Source organism: Urocampus carinirostris, chromosome 7 (genome assembly GCF_059441175.1).
Source record: "Urocampus carinirostris isolate Australia breed hairy pipefish chromosome 7, RoL_Ucar_1.0, whole genome shotgun sequence".
Lineage (NCBI taxonomy): Eukaryota > Metazoa > Chordata > Actinopteri > Syngnathiformes > Syngnathidae > Urocampus > Urocampus carinirostris.
The window spans coordinates 24,194,757-24,213,439 of record NC_142355.1 but is presented as its reverse complement, the minus strand read 5'-3'; the positions used below and the strand labels follow the sequence as shown (position 1 = coordinate 24,213,439).

Sequence of the window (18,683 nt, the reverse complement as noted above, 5' to 3'; positions counted from 1 at the left end):
ATTTTCTATTTTTAATAAAAATGTGAAACATTGTTTTGGGAAAGATTCATATTTCGGCATAGCTTTATTTGTTTATAAAATACATCAATGTGCATAATAATCCATTCGACAATCATGATTTGAATTTCGGGCTATTTACAATCATCAACTTCTCTTGTTAAGTTTTCCAGAGGTGTTTTTTCTTTGAACATTCAGCACACAAATAAAAAACTTAATCCATTTACAATATAATACACGGCATTTACTGTACAACTATTAAAAACATACTACATTATGAAATACACTTGAGTGGAAAAGAATAAAAAAATCCATCTCATAGTTGTTCAATCTCTAGTAAAAATGTATGTGGCACACTACCCTATTGAATATCTAAGAATCTGTATTCAAAAATATAAAGACGATTTATAAAGTCTGCACTCCCCTCTCCCAGTCATCGATTTTTAGAATATGAAATATAAACAATAAAAATGAATCCATTGAAAATAGATCAATAAATAAATACATTTTATAAAAAAATAAAAATAAAAGCTAATACATTTTAAAAGGTCTCCAAATAGATGTGGGGAAATGGTAATTGATATGTTGGAACTTAATTCAGACCATTTGGTTTGGTCTGATTGTATTATAAAGTATCACAAAAATCAACTAGTTAAGGGGAGTGTATACTTTTTGCATTAACTATACTATATGCTATGCTAATCTATGTTATGCTAATCTATGCTATGCTAAGCTATGCTATGCTATGCTATGCTATTTTATGCTTTGCTATACTACAAATGTGCCAATACAGAAAGATGAAAAGTGCCTCTGGATAGAAAAATGTTTTAAACTCAGTTGCGTGAAATAATATAGCTTTTTGTAAACCAGATGGTAAATTGGTCTATATATTTTTTCAGCATAATCTATACATTTGAAGAGCCATGATAATAAATGTAACTCAACTAAAATACATTACAAACAAAGTGCGTCCTGAGAAACCCCGCAGCACTCACAGCATATGGCCAAATACGCTGTGGCGTTTTTAACCGCACTCCACGAACCCTCAAATGAAATTGTTCCGTTGTTGACAGTGCTGGGGGGAAAAAGAATCACATGATAAGTCAGTATGTGGTCTCCACTCAAATGGATATCTTGTCATGGTTATTTGCTGCGTATCATATTGTTTAGAAATACATTCTTTTTTATATACTTGAAGCCCAAGTTTAACCACCAATATACACATATACAAAAAAAAACTGATCAATTAAACACCAACACAATAATAATCCTAATCAATTGCATGATCATGAAACATTTTATAAAGGAAAAAAAGTATTTTTATTTCTAAGTGAATCTTCTTTTTATGCTGAACCCACAAATAATGGCTAATGTAAAATATTGCACTTAAACAAGCATTTAATTAAACTGACACATACTCATTTAGTTTTCCATGAACACATCACTTATATTATTGTGAAAAAGAGAAAAATCCACACAATTTATGTCTACACTGATGGGAATAATCCAATGATTTAAATCCCAAACTCAACATTGTATGGTAGGCGTGGGAGCATTAGTAGTAGTGCTGTAAGTTAAAGCTCAAAGAAATTCAATTTCAAGGGTTATGTATGTTTAAAGCAGTTAAAGAATTAAAGCTTTAACTCTTAATTGAATCTACAAAGCTGATTTAATCTAAGAGTTAAAACAACTTAAAACCAGTCACTCAAAGGTAACATTTTTAACTTTTACAGCACTAAATAGTAGCAACATCCACAGCGATCCCTGAAGTAGGAAAATGTACAAATGTATGAAAACCCTGTCAATTTTATACAATATTTTTCCCGAACTGTATTAATATTTAAAAATGTAGCAGAGGGTTCGAACAATATCAGTGCATTGTCACTTTTGGGTTTGAACACAAAAACACCTTTTAGTATTAATCTAACACTAATACGTACATTGGGTATGTCGGTATATTTTTATTTTCTTGTTGTTGTTATGTCGGTATATTTTTATTTTCTTGTTGTTGTTGTAGTAGTCATTTATTTATTCTGAATATGCATCACAAGCAATGGAAGTCTTCCTTTTTAAAAAGTTTCGGGGAATGAAAACATGTAAAAATGGAAACAAAGAAAAATGAAGACGCTACATAAACCACAAGACTAAGTAATAGAAAGCAAATTTACTTACTTACAACTGTCATGGCCTATGTAAATATTTTTTTCTTTGCCTCTCCCATAAAAAAAGAAAGCCCAATTTGTTTGTGCTAAATATTAGAAATTTCTTCAAGATTTCAAAAGTTGAGGCATACCTTCCAAAGAGATCATTGCAGCAAGTCTGGACGTTAGCATCTACAGTCCCGTTGAAAACAGATTCACCGATCAACTTTAGGCAGTCGAGCGGCGGAACAAATAAAATTCCTTTGTGGAGGTAAAGAAAATAATAATAAATGAGTAAATAAATACATTTAAATGTCAAACTTTCCGCTCTACCTACCCGCAATGCAAGCATTGACAAGCGAGACACACGTGGCTGTGAGCAAGGATCGCAACACCAAAGCCGAGACATCACCTCTTCTAGATGGGCATATAGAGGCTTTGGTAAGAGAAAATGCTCTGTGTCAAACAACAGTACAGCGATAACATGCTGGTGCATGATGAAAAAAATGAAATAGGATGATGGGATGAGATACTACTTACATAAGCCACCTATCATGATGCCAAGAGAGCTGAAATTGGCAAAACCGCACAGTGCGTAGGTGGTGATTATTTCGGACCGGACCTGAGAGAATAAGATATTTGTTTTAGAACAGGGGTCACAAACATGGTGCCCAAAGGCAACAGGTAACCTCTTAAGAACACCAGGGTAGCTCGCTGGTTGGTTCTTAAAGTAAAAAGACAAAACATTCATTCATTCATTATCTGCACCGCTTATCCTCAGTCGGGTCGCGGGGGTGCTGGAGCCCATCCCAGCAATCATCGGGCAGTGGGCAGGGGACACCCTGAACTGGTTGCCAGCCAATCGCAGGGCACACAGGGACAAACAACTCACTTGCTCATTTACACCGAGGGACAATTTGACAGGTCAATTCACCTTACATGCATGATTTAGGAATGTGTGAGGAAACCCAAGCAAGCACGGGGAGAACATGCAAACTCCACACAGGAAGGTTCGATCTCATGACCTCAAAACAGTGCCGTAACAAAAAAGTAGCTCTTAGCTTGAAATAGTTTGATGACCCATTTTTAGGAAAACGGACAGGAAAATTAGCCTTTAAGAAGAGAATATGTTTAATTGTAAAACTACTGTCAAAAGATCACAATTAAGAAGGACTGCATCAAATTATTATAGTCAAATTCAGTAGACTAAACAACTAACCCCATATAACAAAAATGTTTTCATTTTAATCCTTGTGAAACAAAAAAGAGCATTATTGGAAGTTAAGACAGTTTTATAATGATTTGGAGCATAATGTGTCATAAGATTTTCAGCGTAAATGCTAATGATTGGCCAAACAGTCTATCCTGGAAATTACCACTTTTTTCAGACCATGTTTTGATAATTTGTAAAACATTTAGCAGAGGGGCTAACTATTCAAAAAAGAAAAAAAAAGAATTTTGGGGGGTAAAACTAAAATTATGTCAATGAGTGTTATCCAAGTGATTATCTATAAAAAGGTTTATAGATAGATAGATAGATAGATACTTTATTCATCCCCGAAGGGAAATTCACATTTCCAGCAGCATCCCTGAGCTGAGAACAGTACAATAATAAAGCCAAAAGAATACAATATACAAATACCCAGTGTGACGTGCAAATGCCCACTGTAGCGTGTTATATAGAGTAACTAAATAGTGCTACACAGAGGATAGAAAGTAATCCAAGTGTTGCAAGGCACTGATAAAGTAAGCAAAAATAAATAAATAAATCACAAAAGTAGCGAAAATAACACGGGAGCTGCTGGAGTGGCTGCCATTCGTGACGGCGCCGGAAGTAAACACATGCATCCTTTTTTTCTTTGTCTTTTTTTTTGTCCAAAAGAAAACTTGCTGCTATTTGTTCTTGCTTTTGGTTTGATTTGGTTTTCCCTTGACCACTAGGATTGTCGGGGCACCATTTCCTGTGGTGTGTCTTGGGCAAGTACAGCCCGATGGCGCCCATCCCTCTCCAAGCCATCAAATGCTGCTATTTTGTATTTGTACTGTGCCTTATTTATTGCATGTTTGCACGCGGGAAAGAGGAAATCAGTGCTCTATGTTGTGCATATAATATATTACAAGTTGATAATAACAATGTTGGCTTTACTCCACATAGAACACGAAATCCCTGCAAGATAGCTAAACAGCGGGATAGTGGCGTCATCACGTGGGTCACCGAGTAGCCTCGACTTAGAATGATGACGTAATGCAATGACCGGAGTATGATTACATCCATCCGTTTTCTGCACTGATTATCCTCATTGGGGTCTCGGGGGTGCTCGAGCCCATCCCAGGGTTTATGATGAATAATTTATTTTATCATTGAGTCTGTTTATATTCTAAAATTGTAAATGGAATATGGCTAGTATGTAAAGCCATGCCTAGAGCACAGCGTACCAGCAAGACAAACGTGGCAGCGACTTCTAGGTAGGAATTTCACTAGAATACAAATAATTTCACCTAAGATTTTTTTAATAAAAAATAACACTGGTATGATAGTTCATGTATGCTTGCTTGGTTTTCAAATATATATACATATATATATATATATATATATATATATATATATATATATATATATATATATATATATATATATATATATATATATATATATATATATATATATATATATATATATATATATATATATATATATATATATATACATATATATATATATATGTGTGTGTGTGTGTTTTTAAGGATGCACTAAATGTTACACAATGTCCCTCTAAGGTTTTAGTCCAAATGCTAGCATTAAGATTGCATTGTTTGGGTTAGTCCTTTCATTTACTGATTACTCATGCATGTTTAAGTATTTGAGTAATATGATTGCATGAGTGCATGCGCAGTTCCCCTCATCCATTTTAAGCACTGTGAGACTTGAAGTACGGAGACGGATGATACATGCAAACTCCAGTTTACTGGCTAATAAAAGCCTTGTGTGTATTAGTTTAATTTCTCCAGACAATTCAATTTTATTTTATGTTGCCATGGGGAAAATGCCACAGGAGTATCCATCTATTTATAGTAGATGCCATTATTGTATCCATCTTTAAATAGTGTAAATCTATACTTTTGGCAAGCCACATATGAGGACATCTCGTAAACATACCAAACACAACAATGGAGTTCACTTTTAGAGCACGGTGGAAACCAGCATGAGCATGGTACTTTGTTGAAGCTGGTGAGGTACATGAATGAAATAATCCCTTATTTCAAAATGTGTACTGTAATTGCGTAATGTGTATGGTGCTAGTCTTTTGTCTCTTGGCATGTAAAGGATTCATTGCTCCAAAAATCTGACCTGTGATCCCAGTCAGACTATTGGCTGGATATAAACGTAGTCATTGATTTAATATTATTAATTTGTTTGTTCACCCCTATTAGATCATTCTCATTTGGTTTTGTGTGTATCACTTGAACAGTACTCACTGAAATCCACTGCCTTTCCCCGCCAATGACTGCGTCCAGCCCGTTCATCCTTTTGCTTTTTAAATCAGATAACTTCTCGTAAGCAACAAATTCATTGAGGAAAAGCTTGATCCCAATCAACTCGGCGACCGTAAAACTTTCCTCGTAGGGTATCCCCATCATGAACGCTAGAGGCATGAACATGTACGAGCAAAATAACTGTAACAAAAGGTAAGAAAAAGAACTCATAAGTCGAGTTTCATTAAATGGATTTCATTCTATCTTTCTATTTATTCTCTCATCGCATACCTGAAAGGTGATGTCGGGATATCCCACCATGCCACCGAGCCAGCTCAAAGCTTCGTTGACGAAACCCAGGATGGCGAGGAAGGCGATGAGGTTGGCTACGATGTTAGCAACTAAACTGATGGAGGCTGAAGCACCACTGCTGGCGGCCTCCAGAATATTGCGCTCCTCTCTAAGGAGCAGGTGGAAACTTTAAAGAAAGCCGATAAACAAACACGCAGTGTGTAACTACATTCTTTATACACACCCACAAGCCACCTTGATTGACTCCTCTGACTTCAACGGGCTTTCTTCTGTCTCCGGGAAAGACAGTTTGGAGAAGGCTAGCGCACAGGGAGCAGCCATGACCGAGGCCGATATCAAGGAGGATGCATCGATCTGCAACATGAATTGGCAGGAGGTCACGTTGCAGATCTGGATTTTAAGTTTTTTTGGCTTAATTTCGTAGAAGCTATCATTGAGGAACAGAAATGTGAGGATGGTAGATGTTTTTGTCCAATCAGATTTCTGCTTATTTGTGTTGCTAACACAATCTAATCAACCCATTGGACAAAGGATGGGAGATTACTGATACTAGGTATTGGGATTGGCACAAAAATACCGTCTTTCTTATAAGATACTTAAAATGGTGACAGACACCACACTCTAAAAAAAGTTGGGTCGTAAATAAATACGATTAGGTCCAGTGTGGACCCAACCTCTTGGGTTATATTGAAAATAAACCACCACAAAATTGTTCTTTTTTATTTTATGAACTAAAAAATTATTCAAATAGTTAAAAAGAATTCACCCTAAATGTTTTTGTTCTGATAAAACAAATAAAGAAAAAAACGATTTTAATTATATTGTACAAAAAAAGTCGCTTTACTTCCCCATCCTCTCACATTTTGTGACCCTATAACCGGGGTTTGCGAGACCTTTTGGTCTCCCGGCCCCCTTTCATTGCCTTGCTGTCTCTTAGGGTGTAGAGATAGAGAGGAGAGTATCCCAGTCCCCTCGTTCCCTCCACTTTAGTCGCCTCTTACGACACGCAGCGGACCACGGTGGGAGAATTCTCACACCTCCCAGAGGGAGAGGGCCACTCACCACAGGACCAAAAAAAAAAAAAAACAATCTTTCCTTTTATTAAAAATTAGGTCGTTCATTTTGAATTCTGCCCAAAAGTGGTCATTTTATATAAAAGAACTGAGCAAAAATTGGGATTATTTCATCTGTAATTTGCCTTGTGTATGTTATAAAAAATAACAAACATAAACCGGATCATTTTGTCCAGAAAACTTCCAATAAATGTTGTAATTTCATAATAAACAACCCCGAAGTTTGGTTGAAATTTTCCAACTCCATTTCTGATCCCATTAGATGTAATATTAAGGAAAAAGATTATGTTAGGGTTTTAATATATTTCTTTCTTTTTTTGTATTTAACAATGCAATACTATTTATGAGTGGCAGTGGTATGTGATATTAAAATCTATGTCTAGGTTTGAGCTTCGGTATCCAACATCAAATATCCCCTACATAAGATTTAAAGAGCAACTAATAGTAAACTTACAATACTCTAAAAATTAATTTGGAGATGTGTTTCTAAATACCTTATGCAAACACTGAACATGTAGTACTTGATTGTGGATTTCTAATCGATTATTATCTACGCTGTCAACCTTTGTTATTTTTCTTCTTCTCCTATTTGTTTTTATTTTAATTTGTTAAAACCATGTTTACCCCAAATGAGATGAATGCGCCCATAACACTGCCTGCAATTGTGGCAAATCCTCCAGTCATAACAGCATGGATCTCAGATTTAGTCATGTCCTTTAAATAGGGTCGAATCAGCAACGGCGCTTCGGTCTGATACACATAAAAGAAAATGAAAAGAAAGTCATTGCAAAAGGGAAAACAAATGTCTCCTTTAAAGCTGTGAACTCAAACAGCAGTTCTTGTCAAGCTTACCTGACCGATAAATATATTGCCGGCTACACTCAAGGTTTCTGTTGGGGAGGTTCCCATCGTTATTTGCATAATCCATGAGATCTAAACGGGTAGAAAAAGAGAAAAATGGTTAGAATTTGGGCTTATCACATTTTGCACCCTGGCATAAATGGTGAAAACTACCAAGATAATAAATACATAAAAATACAAATGTTTTTTTGAGATTTAATCATTCATAAATAACGTATTTTATAGTGTTTATTTAATAAATAATTGAGAAATAAAAATATATAACAATGATTAAATCATACCGAAATACAGGTAACGTCCGTCCTTATGACCTGCTAGACTTCACCTATACGTATGTCGACAGCCGGCAGATGCTAATTTTTTTCCAGCCAAGCTCATTTTTATCCAGTGAAAGCTATTTTTTTTAATTCAATGACTGGCCCCGCTGAAAGTAACAGCCCTGCAACACGTTTTGGCAACCAGCCGGCACAGCGATCTACCACTATACTCAGTAACTATATACTGTCTCGGCAGCAGATGGCGCCATAGTAACGGATTTACTACCTGTTGGTCCTTACCTGTCCCAGTCATTGGTTGGATGTAACTTGTTTTTTAGAAAATACACTTCTCTCATATTGAAATCTCGCTGCAGGCCATGTCAGCATGAATAGTATTCAAATGGGGTCTGTCCTGAATTGAAATATTTACTTATTGGTTAATTGTCAGTCTTTTGTCATCTACAGAAAATAGGTCTTTTTACCCAATAGATTTAAGACATGGGCAGCACGGTGGCGCAGTGGTTAGGGCATGTGCGGCACAGTTCTGAGGTCATGAGATCAAAACTTCCTGTGTGGAGTTCGCATGTTCTCCCCGAGCTTGCGTCGGTTTCCTCCGGGCACGCCGATTTCCTCCCACATTCCAAAAACATGCATGTTAGGCTAATTGGCCGGTCCAAATTGTGTGAATGAGCGGGTGAATAGTCTGTCCCTGTGTGCCCTGCGACTGGCTGGCAACCAGTTCAGGGTGTCCCCTGCCCAGTGCCCGAAGATAGCTGGGATGGGCTCCAGCACCCCCGAGACCCTACGGAGGAAAAGCGGTGACGATAATGGATGGATGAATGGATGGATTTAAGACATTCAAGTTACAAGTTCAGCTGGCAGTGGGTCAGTTGGCTATGCAAGTCGTCAAGAATTAGTTGTTTGCCAAATCAGCTGAAATATGCTTAGCCACACCCGTTTGATTATTGTTTTACTGCATATTTATTGCTGATATCATCTGCAGCATGAGCTATTTAGATATGATCACTTTTATTTACTGATATTGAATTGCTATTACGGGATATGCTATGTTTCTATCAATCTTTTTATTTATCACTCAATCTTCCTTCTCTTCTAAACCATACTCTGTTGATTTGCAATGTAAGTAAATGTTCACCTTTAGGATAAGCCACTGCATCAAGCCCAGAAAATAAAGCACAGACATCACGCTGCTGAAGAAAACTACGATCGGCATAGCCTGTGAAAGACACCAGCAGAGATACATGTTAACAGCTAAATGCCAGATATCTTTTATATATATATATAAAATAGTTGTAATTCATCCACATGAAAACTGACTTGGAATGCAAAGATGCCGTTGATCAAATCTCCAAAAACAAAATGCGATCCTTCTTTAGTGTAGTCCAAGAAAGTCTGGAATAAAAGAAAATGGGATTAAATAATGACAGTTTTAGATGGCATAAAATTGGGGTATTTCAAGTGCTAACATGGTCTGCTCAAAATACCTCAAAATTTAACTAATATTCAGGAATCAAATGATCGTTCCCCTGCAAATAATTGAATTAATATTTGTTTTACGTGGCAAACAAGATATGTGCACACCCTTAAAGAATTTTTGGAAAATATCGGTTTATTTTGGGTCACCTGTTTATCTGCGGTAAAATTAGATTCTAAAAAGACTTCGATCAAAAACACCAAAATCATATCAGAAAATATAACAATTGGATTCCACTTTGTGGGTCGAGATGACCCAATTACAATGATTTTGGAATCGTTATACAAGACACTACTGAGTTTATCATTTATTTATTTATTTTGCTTCGGGGCACCAGGGAATATTATAATAAGAATTTTCTGAGCTTTTTCGTTCACAGAAAAATAAAGAATTGCCTTTTTGTTTAGTAATTTAAAACTCCTTTTTTTCAGAATGTTGGGGATCTTGACAAACAATATAAACCAAATGTTGGCCATTACAAAACAGCCCTATATAAAAAGGATGTTTGAAATGGAATAAATTTAAAAAGTTACAGTTTAACAGTATTTTAACGAGAATGAGCTCTGAATTATGAACAATAGGAAAGGGGTGTGGGGTTCTATTTTTGTAAGTTTTTATTAACTAAACAAGCAATTTAGGTAGTTGCGTCAAATTAACCCAAAAATTGTATCAGTCCCCTATTGAATTGAATTGTGTTTTGGTTCTATTATTTTTGAAAAATTAATTAGAGTCGTATAATACAACAATACTACTACAGAAATATTGCAAAAGAATGATTACATAAATACACCTATAGTAATATTACAAAATATTAGAGAAATACTACGAAAATGCTGCTATTGAAATATAAAAAATGTAACAGAAATTCTACATAAATGCTAAAAAAAATACTACAAAAATATCACTACAATAATCCTATAATAGAAAAATACTAATCTGATAGAAATACTACAAAAATACTGCAGCAAAAGTATAACCACAGAAATACTACAAATGTAACGATACAAAAATACTCCACAAAAACTGCAAAAAAATATGCTTTATATATACCACGATAATACTACAGAAAGAATAAAAAATACAACTGTGTAAATACTACGAAAAACTACAGTGATACTACCAAATACAACAGAAAAAAAATCAAATACATACCACAACAACAACCAACGCAATATTACAAAATACTTTAGAAATACCACAAAAATATTAGTATGGAAATACTACAGAAATTCTTCCTTCGGCCCATTTATTGATGATTTTATTTAAAAAGTGGAGGCGGCAGTAGCTCCTCTGTGTTAAGTCAAAGTGGGCAAGACACTGAATCATTAGGCCCTTGATAAGAAGGTAGTTGCCTTGCATGGCTGACACTGCTATCGGTGTGTGTGTGTATGTGAATGGGTAAGTGGAAGCACATTGTAAAGCGCTTTGGGAGGTCTTCATTGACTTGAAAAGCGCTATACAAACACAGACCGTTTGCATTTTCATGCACTTTTTTTCCTCCATCCTTCTTAGACCTAAAATAGTCTGAAATATTACAATTAAATGTATTCCTTTTATTCATACAATCAGTAATTCAAAACTAAATGCAAATTAATGTAAATACGTGTGAACTGTTTTAGGCGCTGGTTCTTAAGCATTCAACTAAGGAGAGCTGGCGAACCAGGGGGAATCAATAAAGGGACATTGTGCATTACAAGCAAAAAATGATGGCTAAAAAGCACAAGGATTAAAAAAAAAAAAACAACAGAGACTCAAAGCGACTAAACCACACAATTTTTCTTCTCAATTTTTAGGCAAGCCTTTCTCAAGCTTTTTGTATTTTTTCGGGTACCTGTAGCAGCTAGATGGAAAACAAATATGTCAGCTCCCTCTAGGTGAGCATAACAATAGTGAAATTCATGCCAATTCCTTGACTTATAGATGTTTGTCAAAAGGCACGTTTGTATGACAGTTAATGTATTTTTGCTTATTATTTCAATACACGTTTTCTGCCAGTAGGAGGTGCTAAATAGTTCACACTGTCCCTTTTATGAAAAACCACAAATCTCCACGTACCTGGACCTGCCGTCCAAGCCATTTGAAAGCTGTGAGTCCAGGCTCGGTCCTGATGACAAAAAGCCCGATACAGAACTGCAACCCCAAGCCCCAAAATACAGGCCTCCAAGACACCTAAAAGTGAACCAACAACATCACACTTCTTATCATGCGGGTGGTGTCGCACTATCTGCCAAGAAGCCGCCATAAAACGTTGTGTTTTTGCAAAGAAGCAACTCTCCCTCAGGACGATGCACTCGTAGGCCGAGCGATATCCAAAGTCTCAGCAAAACACGAGCGATAAGTGTTAAGATAACGCACGTTTCTAAACAGCACCAAAGCAATTAAAACAAATAATACTTACCGCCGTCCGGTTGGCAGAGCACAGAAACGTGAGCAGGACGAACATGCAAACCCCGCCAAAAGAAATGAGCTGCTCTTGGCGCTGCATCGTGTCCAGCACCAGCCAAAGCACCAGCAGGATCACAACGATGACAATAAAGACCCTGAAATTAACATGCAACGTCAATTTGGTTCTCTTGTGAGTTCATCTCGGCGATCGCAACATGCGCTCACCATTTGAGCCATTTCAAGTTGGAGTTGAAGCATTTCACTACAGGTTGAAAACACTCCCGAATGCTCTCTCCCATGTACTTCTTCACAAGGTCGTAGGACTTGGAAACGACCACCAGGCTGGTGATGACCACTAAGGCTGTGGCCCTTTGGAAATCCAGAACACAGGCGGCAATAAAGTATGCTAAATAACCTACAAAAAAACACAAAATATAGAGTTATTTCTGAGAATTCTTTAAAGGGTGAGTGTATTTTTTGACCAATAGATCCCACTGAATTTGTTCGTACAACCGGGAAAACTGTGCTGAAAAGCAAAAGAAGGAATACAAATTACAGAAACTGAAACTGACCAAACCGCACAATTTTTCTTGAGTTTGTTAAAGGTACCCCAAAAAAATTGTGAAAAGCTGGGCAGAAAAATGAAAAGGATTTTTTTTTGGTTTGCTCACTTATTCTCTGTTGTATGTACTCTTGTAGCAGACGTTTTTGGTTGGATTATTAAGTACAGTGTCATCTAGTGGTCAAATTGTACACAACCTTTCTTTAAAGTCACAAAGTAAGATACATGTTGTAAGTGTAGATTATGAATAGATAATAGGAGTATGGCTTCTATCAGTGCCAGAATAAAAAAATAGATAATAATAATAATTATTATTATTATTTACATATATATATATATATATATATATATATATATATATATATATATATATATATATATATATATACATATATCCATCCATTATCTGCACCGCTTATCCTCAGTAGGGTCACGGGGGTGCTGGAGCCCATCCCAGATATCTTCAGGCAGTAGGCAGGGGACACCCTGAACTGGTTGCCAGCCAGTCGCAGGGCACACAGGGACAGACAATTCACCCGCTCATTCACACAATTTGGACAAGCCAATTAGCCTAACATGCATGTATTTGGAATGTGGGAGGAACCCGGAGTGCCCGGAGAAAACCCATGCAAGCACGGGGAGAACATGCAAACTCCACACAGGAGGTTCGATCTCATGACTTCATGACAGGAATTATTTCAGGTAAGGCAAAGTTTGGAGGTATCGTATTTGTGAAAGATATTGATACCAGTATCAGTGGAGGCACCAAAATATGTATTGCTGACAGCTATTAATCAAAAATGTAGAAAAAAAAAATTATGATGTGTTGATTGGTTTATAAAACGACATTCTTACGCTGTAGAAATTAGGCGAATGCTATATATTAAATAAGGAAAAAATGCTGCAGAGTATTCAGATATTCAAGCATTGCTGTATCTGAATAAGTAGAAGTTATCTAATGTATCTAGGGAAACTAGTACTGGAACCAGGTATCAGTGTCATATTACACTAATACCATGTTTTAGGTATCAGTACATGCAACAAATATCGATACGGGTATCAGCTGCGGCACTGGTGGGCGTACAAACAGACACAAAAGTCATGTGTGGCTTACAGCTGCCTAAAAATTAATTTAATTGTGTGTTCATTGTTATTTAATGGGGAAAAAATAATGCATTTTCCATTGAGTTTACATCATTTATTCTAATTCGCTTTACTTGGATATTTAGCTTTTTGTGTATGAGTAAATTTCATGAATTATAAGTTTGTATAAGAAACTACTACAAAAAAAACACATATCGGTGTAGTTTTCAGTAGTAAAGAGTTAAGAACTCACAAGTATATTAGTCCCAAAAGTATTTTTGTGATGGTCGTGTTAAAAGTTTAAGTGCTGCTATTTGCTACTGTACCTGCTCCGAATACGCCCAGGAATATGTACTTGAACGTTTTGGAGTGGTTCTTCAAGTAATCCTCAGCAGCATTAAATGGCTTGGCTATCTGGCTAAAGAACACAAGAAATCTGATTAGGGCTCCATTGTGCATCCATTTTCTGAAATAAATTGAGAATTAATTATTCTATACAGTAGATTCAAGTTTAGTCTCATATAGACTCAACAAAAGGTTAGTGATATTCGGTGTTAGAGTGAAATTTTAAAACAATTAGGGATAGTGTTTCCCTATTAAAAAAATGTACACACTGCAAGAAATCTGATTAAAGTTGAGGAAAAAACGTGTTAAAATAGTAAAAAAAAAACATTAATTTGAGTCCATTAGAAGATTGTTTTTTCCATTACTGGGTGTTATTTTTACCATTTTGCCACATATTTGTTCAAATCAACAATTTATCTGCAAGCAGATCTTGATTATTTTTTACTTTTCAAAAACGTTCAAATAAAAGATAAACGGAAAAAAATATCAGACTAGCAAAACATAAAATATCCATGAAATAAAAATCTTATTCCAATGTAACATTAGATAAACATAGATATTTTTTAGGTAAAATGTTTTCTTTTTTGCTATTATTTTTTAACAAAACTATTTGCATTGTGGATCTACAAGCACACTGCCAAACTCAAAAAATTAAATATACTACAAATTCAGGAAAAATATCTGTTGATATTTTTGGTACTATGTTTCCTTGTTTATTACTGCGGAATTCTATTTGCAGCGAGAAGCTCCATGCTCACTGCCAAATTGTGGAAATAAAATATAGTAACACTAAGAAAAAAAAGAAAATGATTAATTCAGTCAATCAAGTCATGTTTAGTTGTACAGTATTGCCCTTTATCATAGTGAGTCTCAAATGGCTGCACAGAACATTGTAAACTACATTCTATTGTTACACTATCCCCTGATCTAAAACCTACATGAGGGCAAGGAAAAACTCAAAAACCTCAGCATGAGGAAAATGAAGAAACCTTGAGAAGAGGACCGCACATTAGGTAATCCCCCTTCCTAGCTGCAATAGATGTTGCATTAACAAACAATACAAATAAAATATAAAACAATTAAAGTATAATATTGTCTATTTTATCAGACATATGCATGATTTTTTTTTTTTACTTTTTATACATTAGCCTTTTTGCGGCAATGGTGGAGCCGTTTCTGATGTTCTACAACTAAATGACAATAAACTTCAACAAAACCATGTGTTCAGCAATCAATGTATTACTAAATCCTACATTTCTTAATTGACTTTGAGTTAGTGGAAATACACGCTTGTTTTTCATCATACTGTTCAAAGGCAGATGACTTAAACAGCAACAAAGAGAGCAAAAAAGTCATAAAAAGCATGAAAGTGATAACCAAAAAGCGCCAATATATGGAGCACATGCCTTCAAATTTATCACACAATTGTAGTTGATCCTAAAACTTCATCCGAAAACTAACTATCATAACTTTTTATTCCATAAAGAAGGGAAGCAATACCTGAGGTATGACCCCATTCTTTTATTCGACCACTCTGGTTGCTCATTGGTGTTGCTAGTATCAACTGGGATGCCATCCTGAGAAAAAATTGTTAAAATGATTTGTAAGAAACTTATTGTCTATTCTCCTCTGACAATGAACCGTATTACATACCTCCTTTTCAAATCCAAGGTTGAAAATTCCATGTCCATTTGGAAGGCTTCCATTTCTATTGGGAAGGTTCCTTGTGGTAAGTTGAAAACCTTTTGGGTCATCTGCAAAACACAAAACACGTTCAATATTTTGCAAGCTGATTGACTAACCAGTTGCATTTGCAATCCCTTCTGGAAATTATTTAAAACAAGTGGAGGAAACATTGTAAAAAAAAAAAGCAGGTGCAGGGAAAAGGGACGCTAATGGCTTACTCATTGTGTGTGCTCTTCCACTCACTCTGTTGCCAAATGCTGCGCTGTCCAATACACAGCAGGGAATTATAGACTTCCCTCTGCCAAACTTCTTATCATTAACTGGAGAAACATTACGTACTGCTCTCTTCGGCCCTGGAGGCGTGGATGAGGTCATAAAGTGATTTAATGCACCTCATATTAAAATGCATTCCTCTTACCTGGATAAAAACACTTAGTAAAAGATCTTTGGGCAAAAAAAAAAGAATTTCTTTATAATATGTCAAAACCAAACACTATAAAACTGTTGTTGTAGAATTTGAGTTAAGAAGCAAAATCCAACCTTTCATTTTTTATCTACTTTATGTCCTCTGAAGACTTTATCACAGTTGGTCTGGGTTCACATTAGGTAAGGACCAAATGTGGTTCACTAATTTTATAGAACTGAGCTGAGATTGGTCCTTTCCTTAGCCTGTTATCTTGTCTTCCCTCAATAACAAGTTTCAAAATGGCTGCCTCCTAAGATGGATAAAATGGTGGATTTTGAACTTTCATTTATATTCCATAAACATAATAATAGGAGAATACTGTGTTAGTGGAAGAACATAGGACATAGTGCCTGGTTAACTTGTGGACCAGTTTCAAAAATCACTCACTAGTGAGGTATCATTGTAATTTTCTAGGGAACTTAAAAATGCAAAGATTAGAAAAGAGTAACTGAAAGTTGTTTTTTTTTTAAATTTGATTTCATCTGTTTTTTAACTGCCATTATAAAACACTAAATAAAACTTTCATCCATCCATCCATTCAGTTTCTGCACCGCTTATCCTCAGTGGGGTCGCGGTGGTGCTGGAGCCCATCCCAGCTATCTTCGGGCAGTGGGCACCCTGAACTGGTTGCCAGCCAATCTCACTTACTCATTCACATCTAGTGAAATTTTGGGCCTGGCAATTAACCTGAGATGCATGTGTTTGGCAATGTGGGAGGAACCCAGAGGGCACGGAGGAAACCTACGCAAGCACGGGGAGAACATGCAAACTCCACACAGGAAGGTTCGATCTTAGAACTCAGAACTGTAACGCGGACACGCCTACCACTCAGCCGCCGTGTTGCCCCAGATAAATCTTAATTCATTCAAACATTTTGTGATTTAAATAGTAATAAAAATACATAGCATAGTAATGTGCATTAAAAAATTAGGGCAAACAAAATTATATTTATTTTTCATTAAAAAAAGGCTCACCTCATGGGACCTCACAGGATTGCCCGCCATCTTGTTTGTACGAGTGCCCCCAAAACCTTTTGAAATGCTGGACAAAAAAATTAGAAGCAAAGGTTTTGTCGCTTTGAGTCCCGTGGTTTTTAATCTTTTCCCGTGATTTGATGCACTCGTTTTCGGTTGCACTATGCAATACAATATTACACAGAGACTCTTGAGTAAAGAGTCTGAATATATCTGAATGTATGTATATATATATATATATATATATATATATATATATATATATATATATATATATATATATATATATATATATATATATATATATATATATATTTTGCCCTACTCCTGAAAATATCAACCTACTAGTAACATAAATACATGGTAACAACATAGTGATAACATGAAACATTTTTTAAATGTAAGAAATGCATATAAAAAGTTTTATGATTTCTGCACTAGAGAAAAGTAATGTTTGAATAAGAAGCTGAGGAAAATAAAAAAAAACGAGAGGCTTTCTATGATAGATAAGGAAACAATGTCAGAAGAATACTTTTTTTAAAACTTCATTATAATCTCAATAACTGAAAGTTTTTTCCACATTACTAATAATGTAATGGCGGTGATGATAATAATAAGGATACAATTTATCTTTTTACTTCTAACATTTTGTCATTTTGTTACACATTTATCAAACTTTTGTTATCAACTCAATTCTGGAGACCTTTTGGCACAAAATGATTATGATAATATTAACATTTTTCCGCAGAACTTCAAATTGAAACAATTTCATTCGCAACATATCAGAAATAGAGAAACAATATTGCAGCTCACATCCATAAAAATATGCAGGAAAATATGTCTTGCAATGTGTTTTTGGAGAGCGAACGTCTATTGATGTTACGCAAGGACTTTATCGTTATGGCATAGTATAAAAATTGATTTCACTTTTACCTGATAAGACAAAATAAGCATCAATGTCGTACATCATATGCAACTGAGTGCAATATATGGTGTTTAGTGACCTCAGGTATGGCCTATGTCAGTGTTTTCAACCAGTGTGCCGGGGCACACTAGTGTGCCATGAGACCTTGTCTAGTGTGTAGCAGGAAATTGCCCAATTTTATTATTGTATTAGTATTTTATTAGTACCGGTATTAAAATAAAACATAGCTTTCTGCCATTGATCGCCCTGCTGTAACATTCATCCGTACCGGTAGGTGGCAGCATTTACTTTCTCATTTTTTTTTTATTTTTTTTTTAAGTAATTCCATGAACATGAGACAGAACCGGTACAAATATCTATTAACCAACGGAAAATAATGAAATAAATGTAACAAAATAAAAATCATTATTTAAATATCATGATAATCTCCCCAAAAAGATTGAAAAAAATGTTAGAATGTATTAGATGATGTTTTGTATTACTACAAAATATTTTTTACTCATTTTTAGTTTGTGTTCCAAAAAAACTCAAGTCAAATGTAAATGATCTGCTTTTATATAGCGCTTTTCAAGTCAATGAAGACATCCAAAAGCGCTATACACACTTCTACACACTAACTAACCGATAGCAACGTCAGGCATGCAAAA

The 18,683-nt window shown here is 35.5% G+C and overlaps 1 protein-coding gene across 3 annotated transcripts; it reads right to left on the bottom strand.

Annotated features, from left to right (window-relative positions):
• Nucleotides 1-45: 45 nt before the first annotated feature.
• Nucleotides 46-15,972, bottom strand: slc28a1 (solute carrier family 28 member 1). Of its 3 annotated transcripts, XM_088340262.1 has the most exons (18): nt 15,890-15,972; nt 15,639-15,739; nt 15,486-15,562; nt 13,967-14,058; nt 12,221-12,410; nt 12,009-12,150; nt 11,666-11,779; nt 9,454-9,528; nt 9,272-9,352; nt 7,850-7,930; nt 7,622-7,747; nt 6,148-6,278; nt 5,904-6,072; nt 5,616-5,813; nt 2,679-2,760; nt 2,476-2,574; nt 2,291-2,399; nt 46-1,072 (listed from the first exon to the last, which is right to left on the bottom strand). In XM_088340262.1, the coding sequence occupies exons 1-18, from the start codon at nt 15,891-15,893 to the stop codon at nt 952-954; spliced, it is 1,992 nt and encodes a 663-aa protein (XP_088196388.1). In that variant the 5' UTR covers nt 15,894-15,972; the 3' UTR covers nt 46-951. The 3 variants fall into 3 exon arrangements, 2 of the variants coding, with proteins under 2 accessions (XP_088196388.1, XP_088196389.1); XM_088340263.1 differs by lacking the exon at nt 15,890-15,972 and having other exon boundaries at nt 13,967-14,054; nt 15,639-15,697; XR_015850893.1 differs by lacking the exon at nt 46-1,072 and having other exon boundaries at nt 2,337-2,399; nt 2,476-2,555.
• Nucleotides 15,973-18,683: the final 2,711 nt, after the last annotated feature.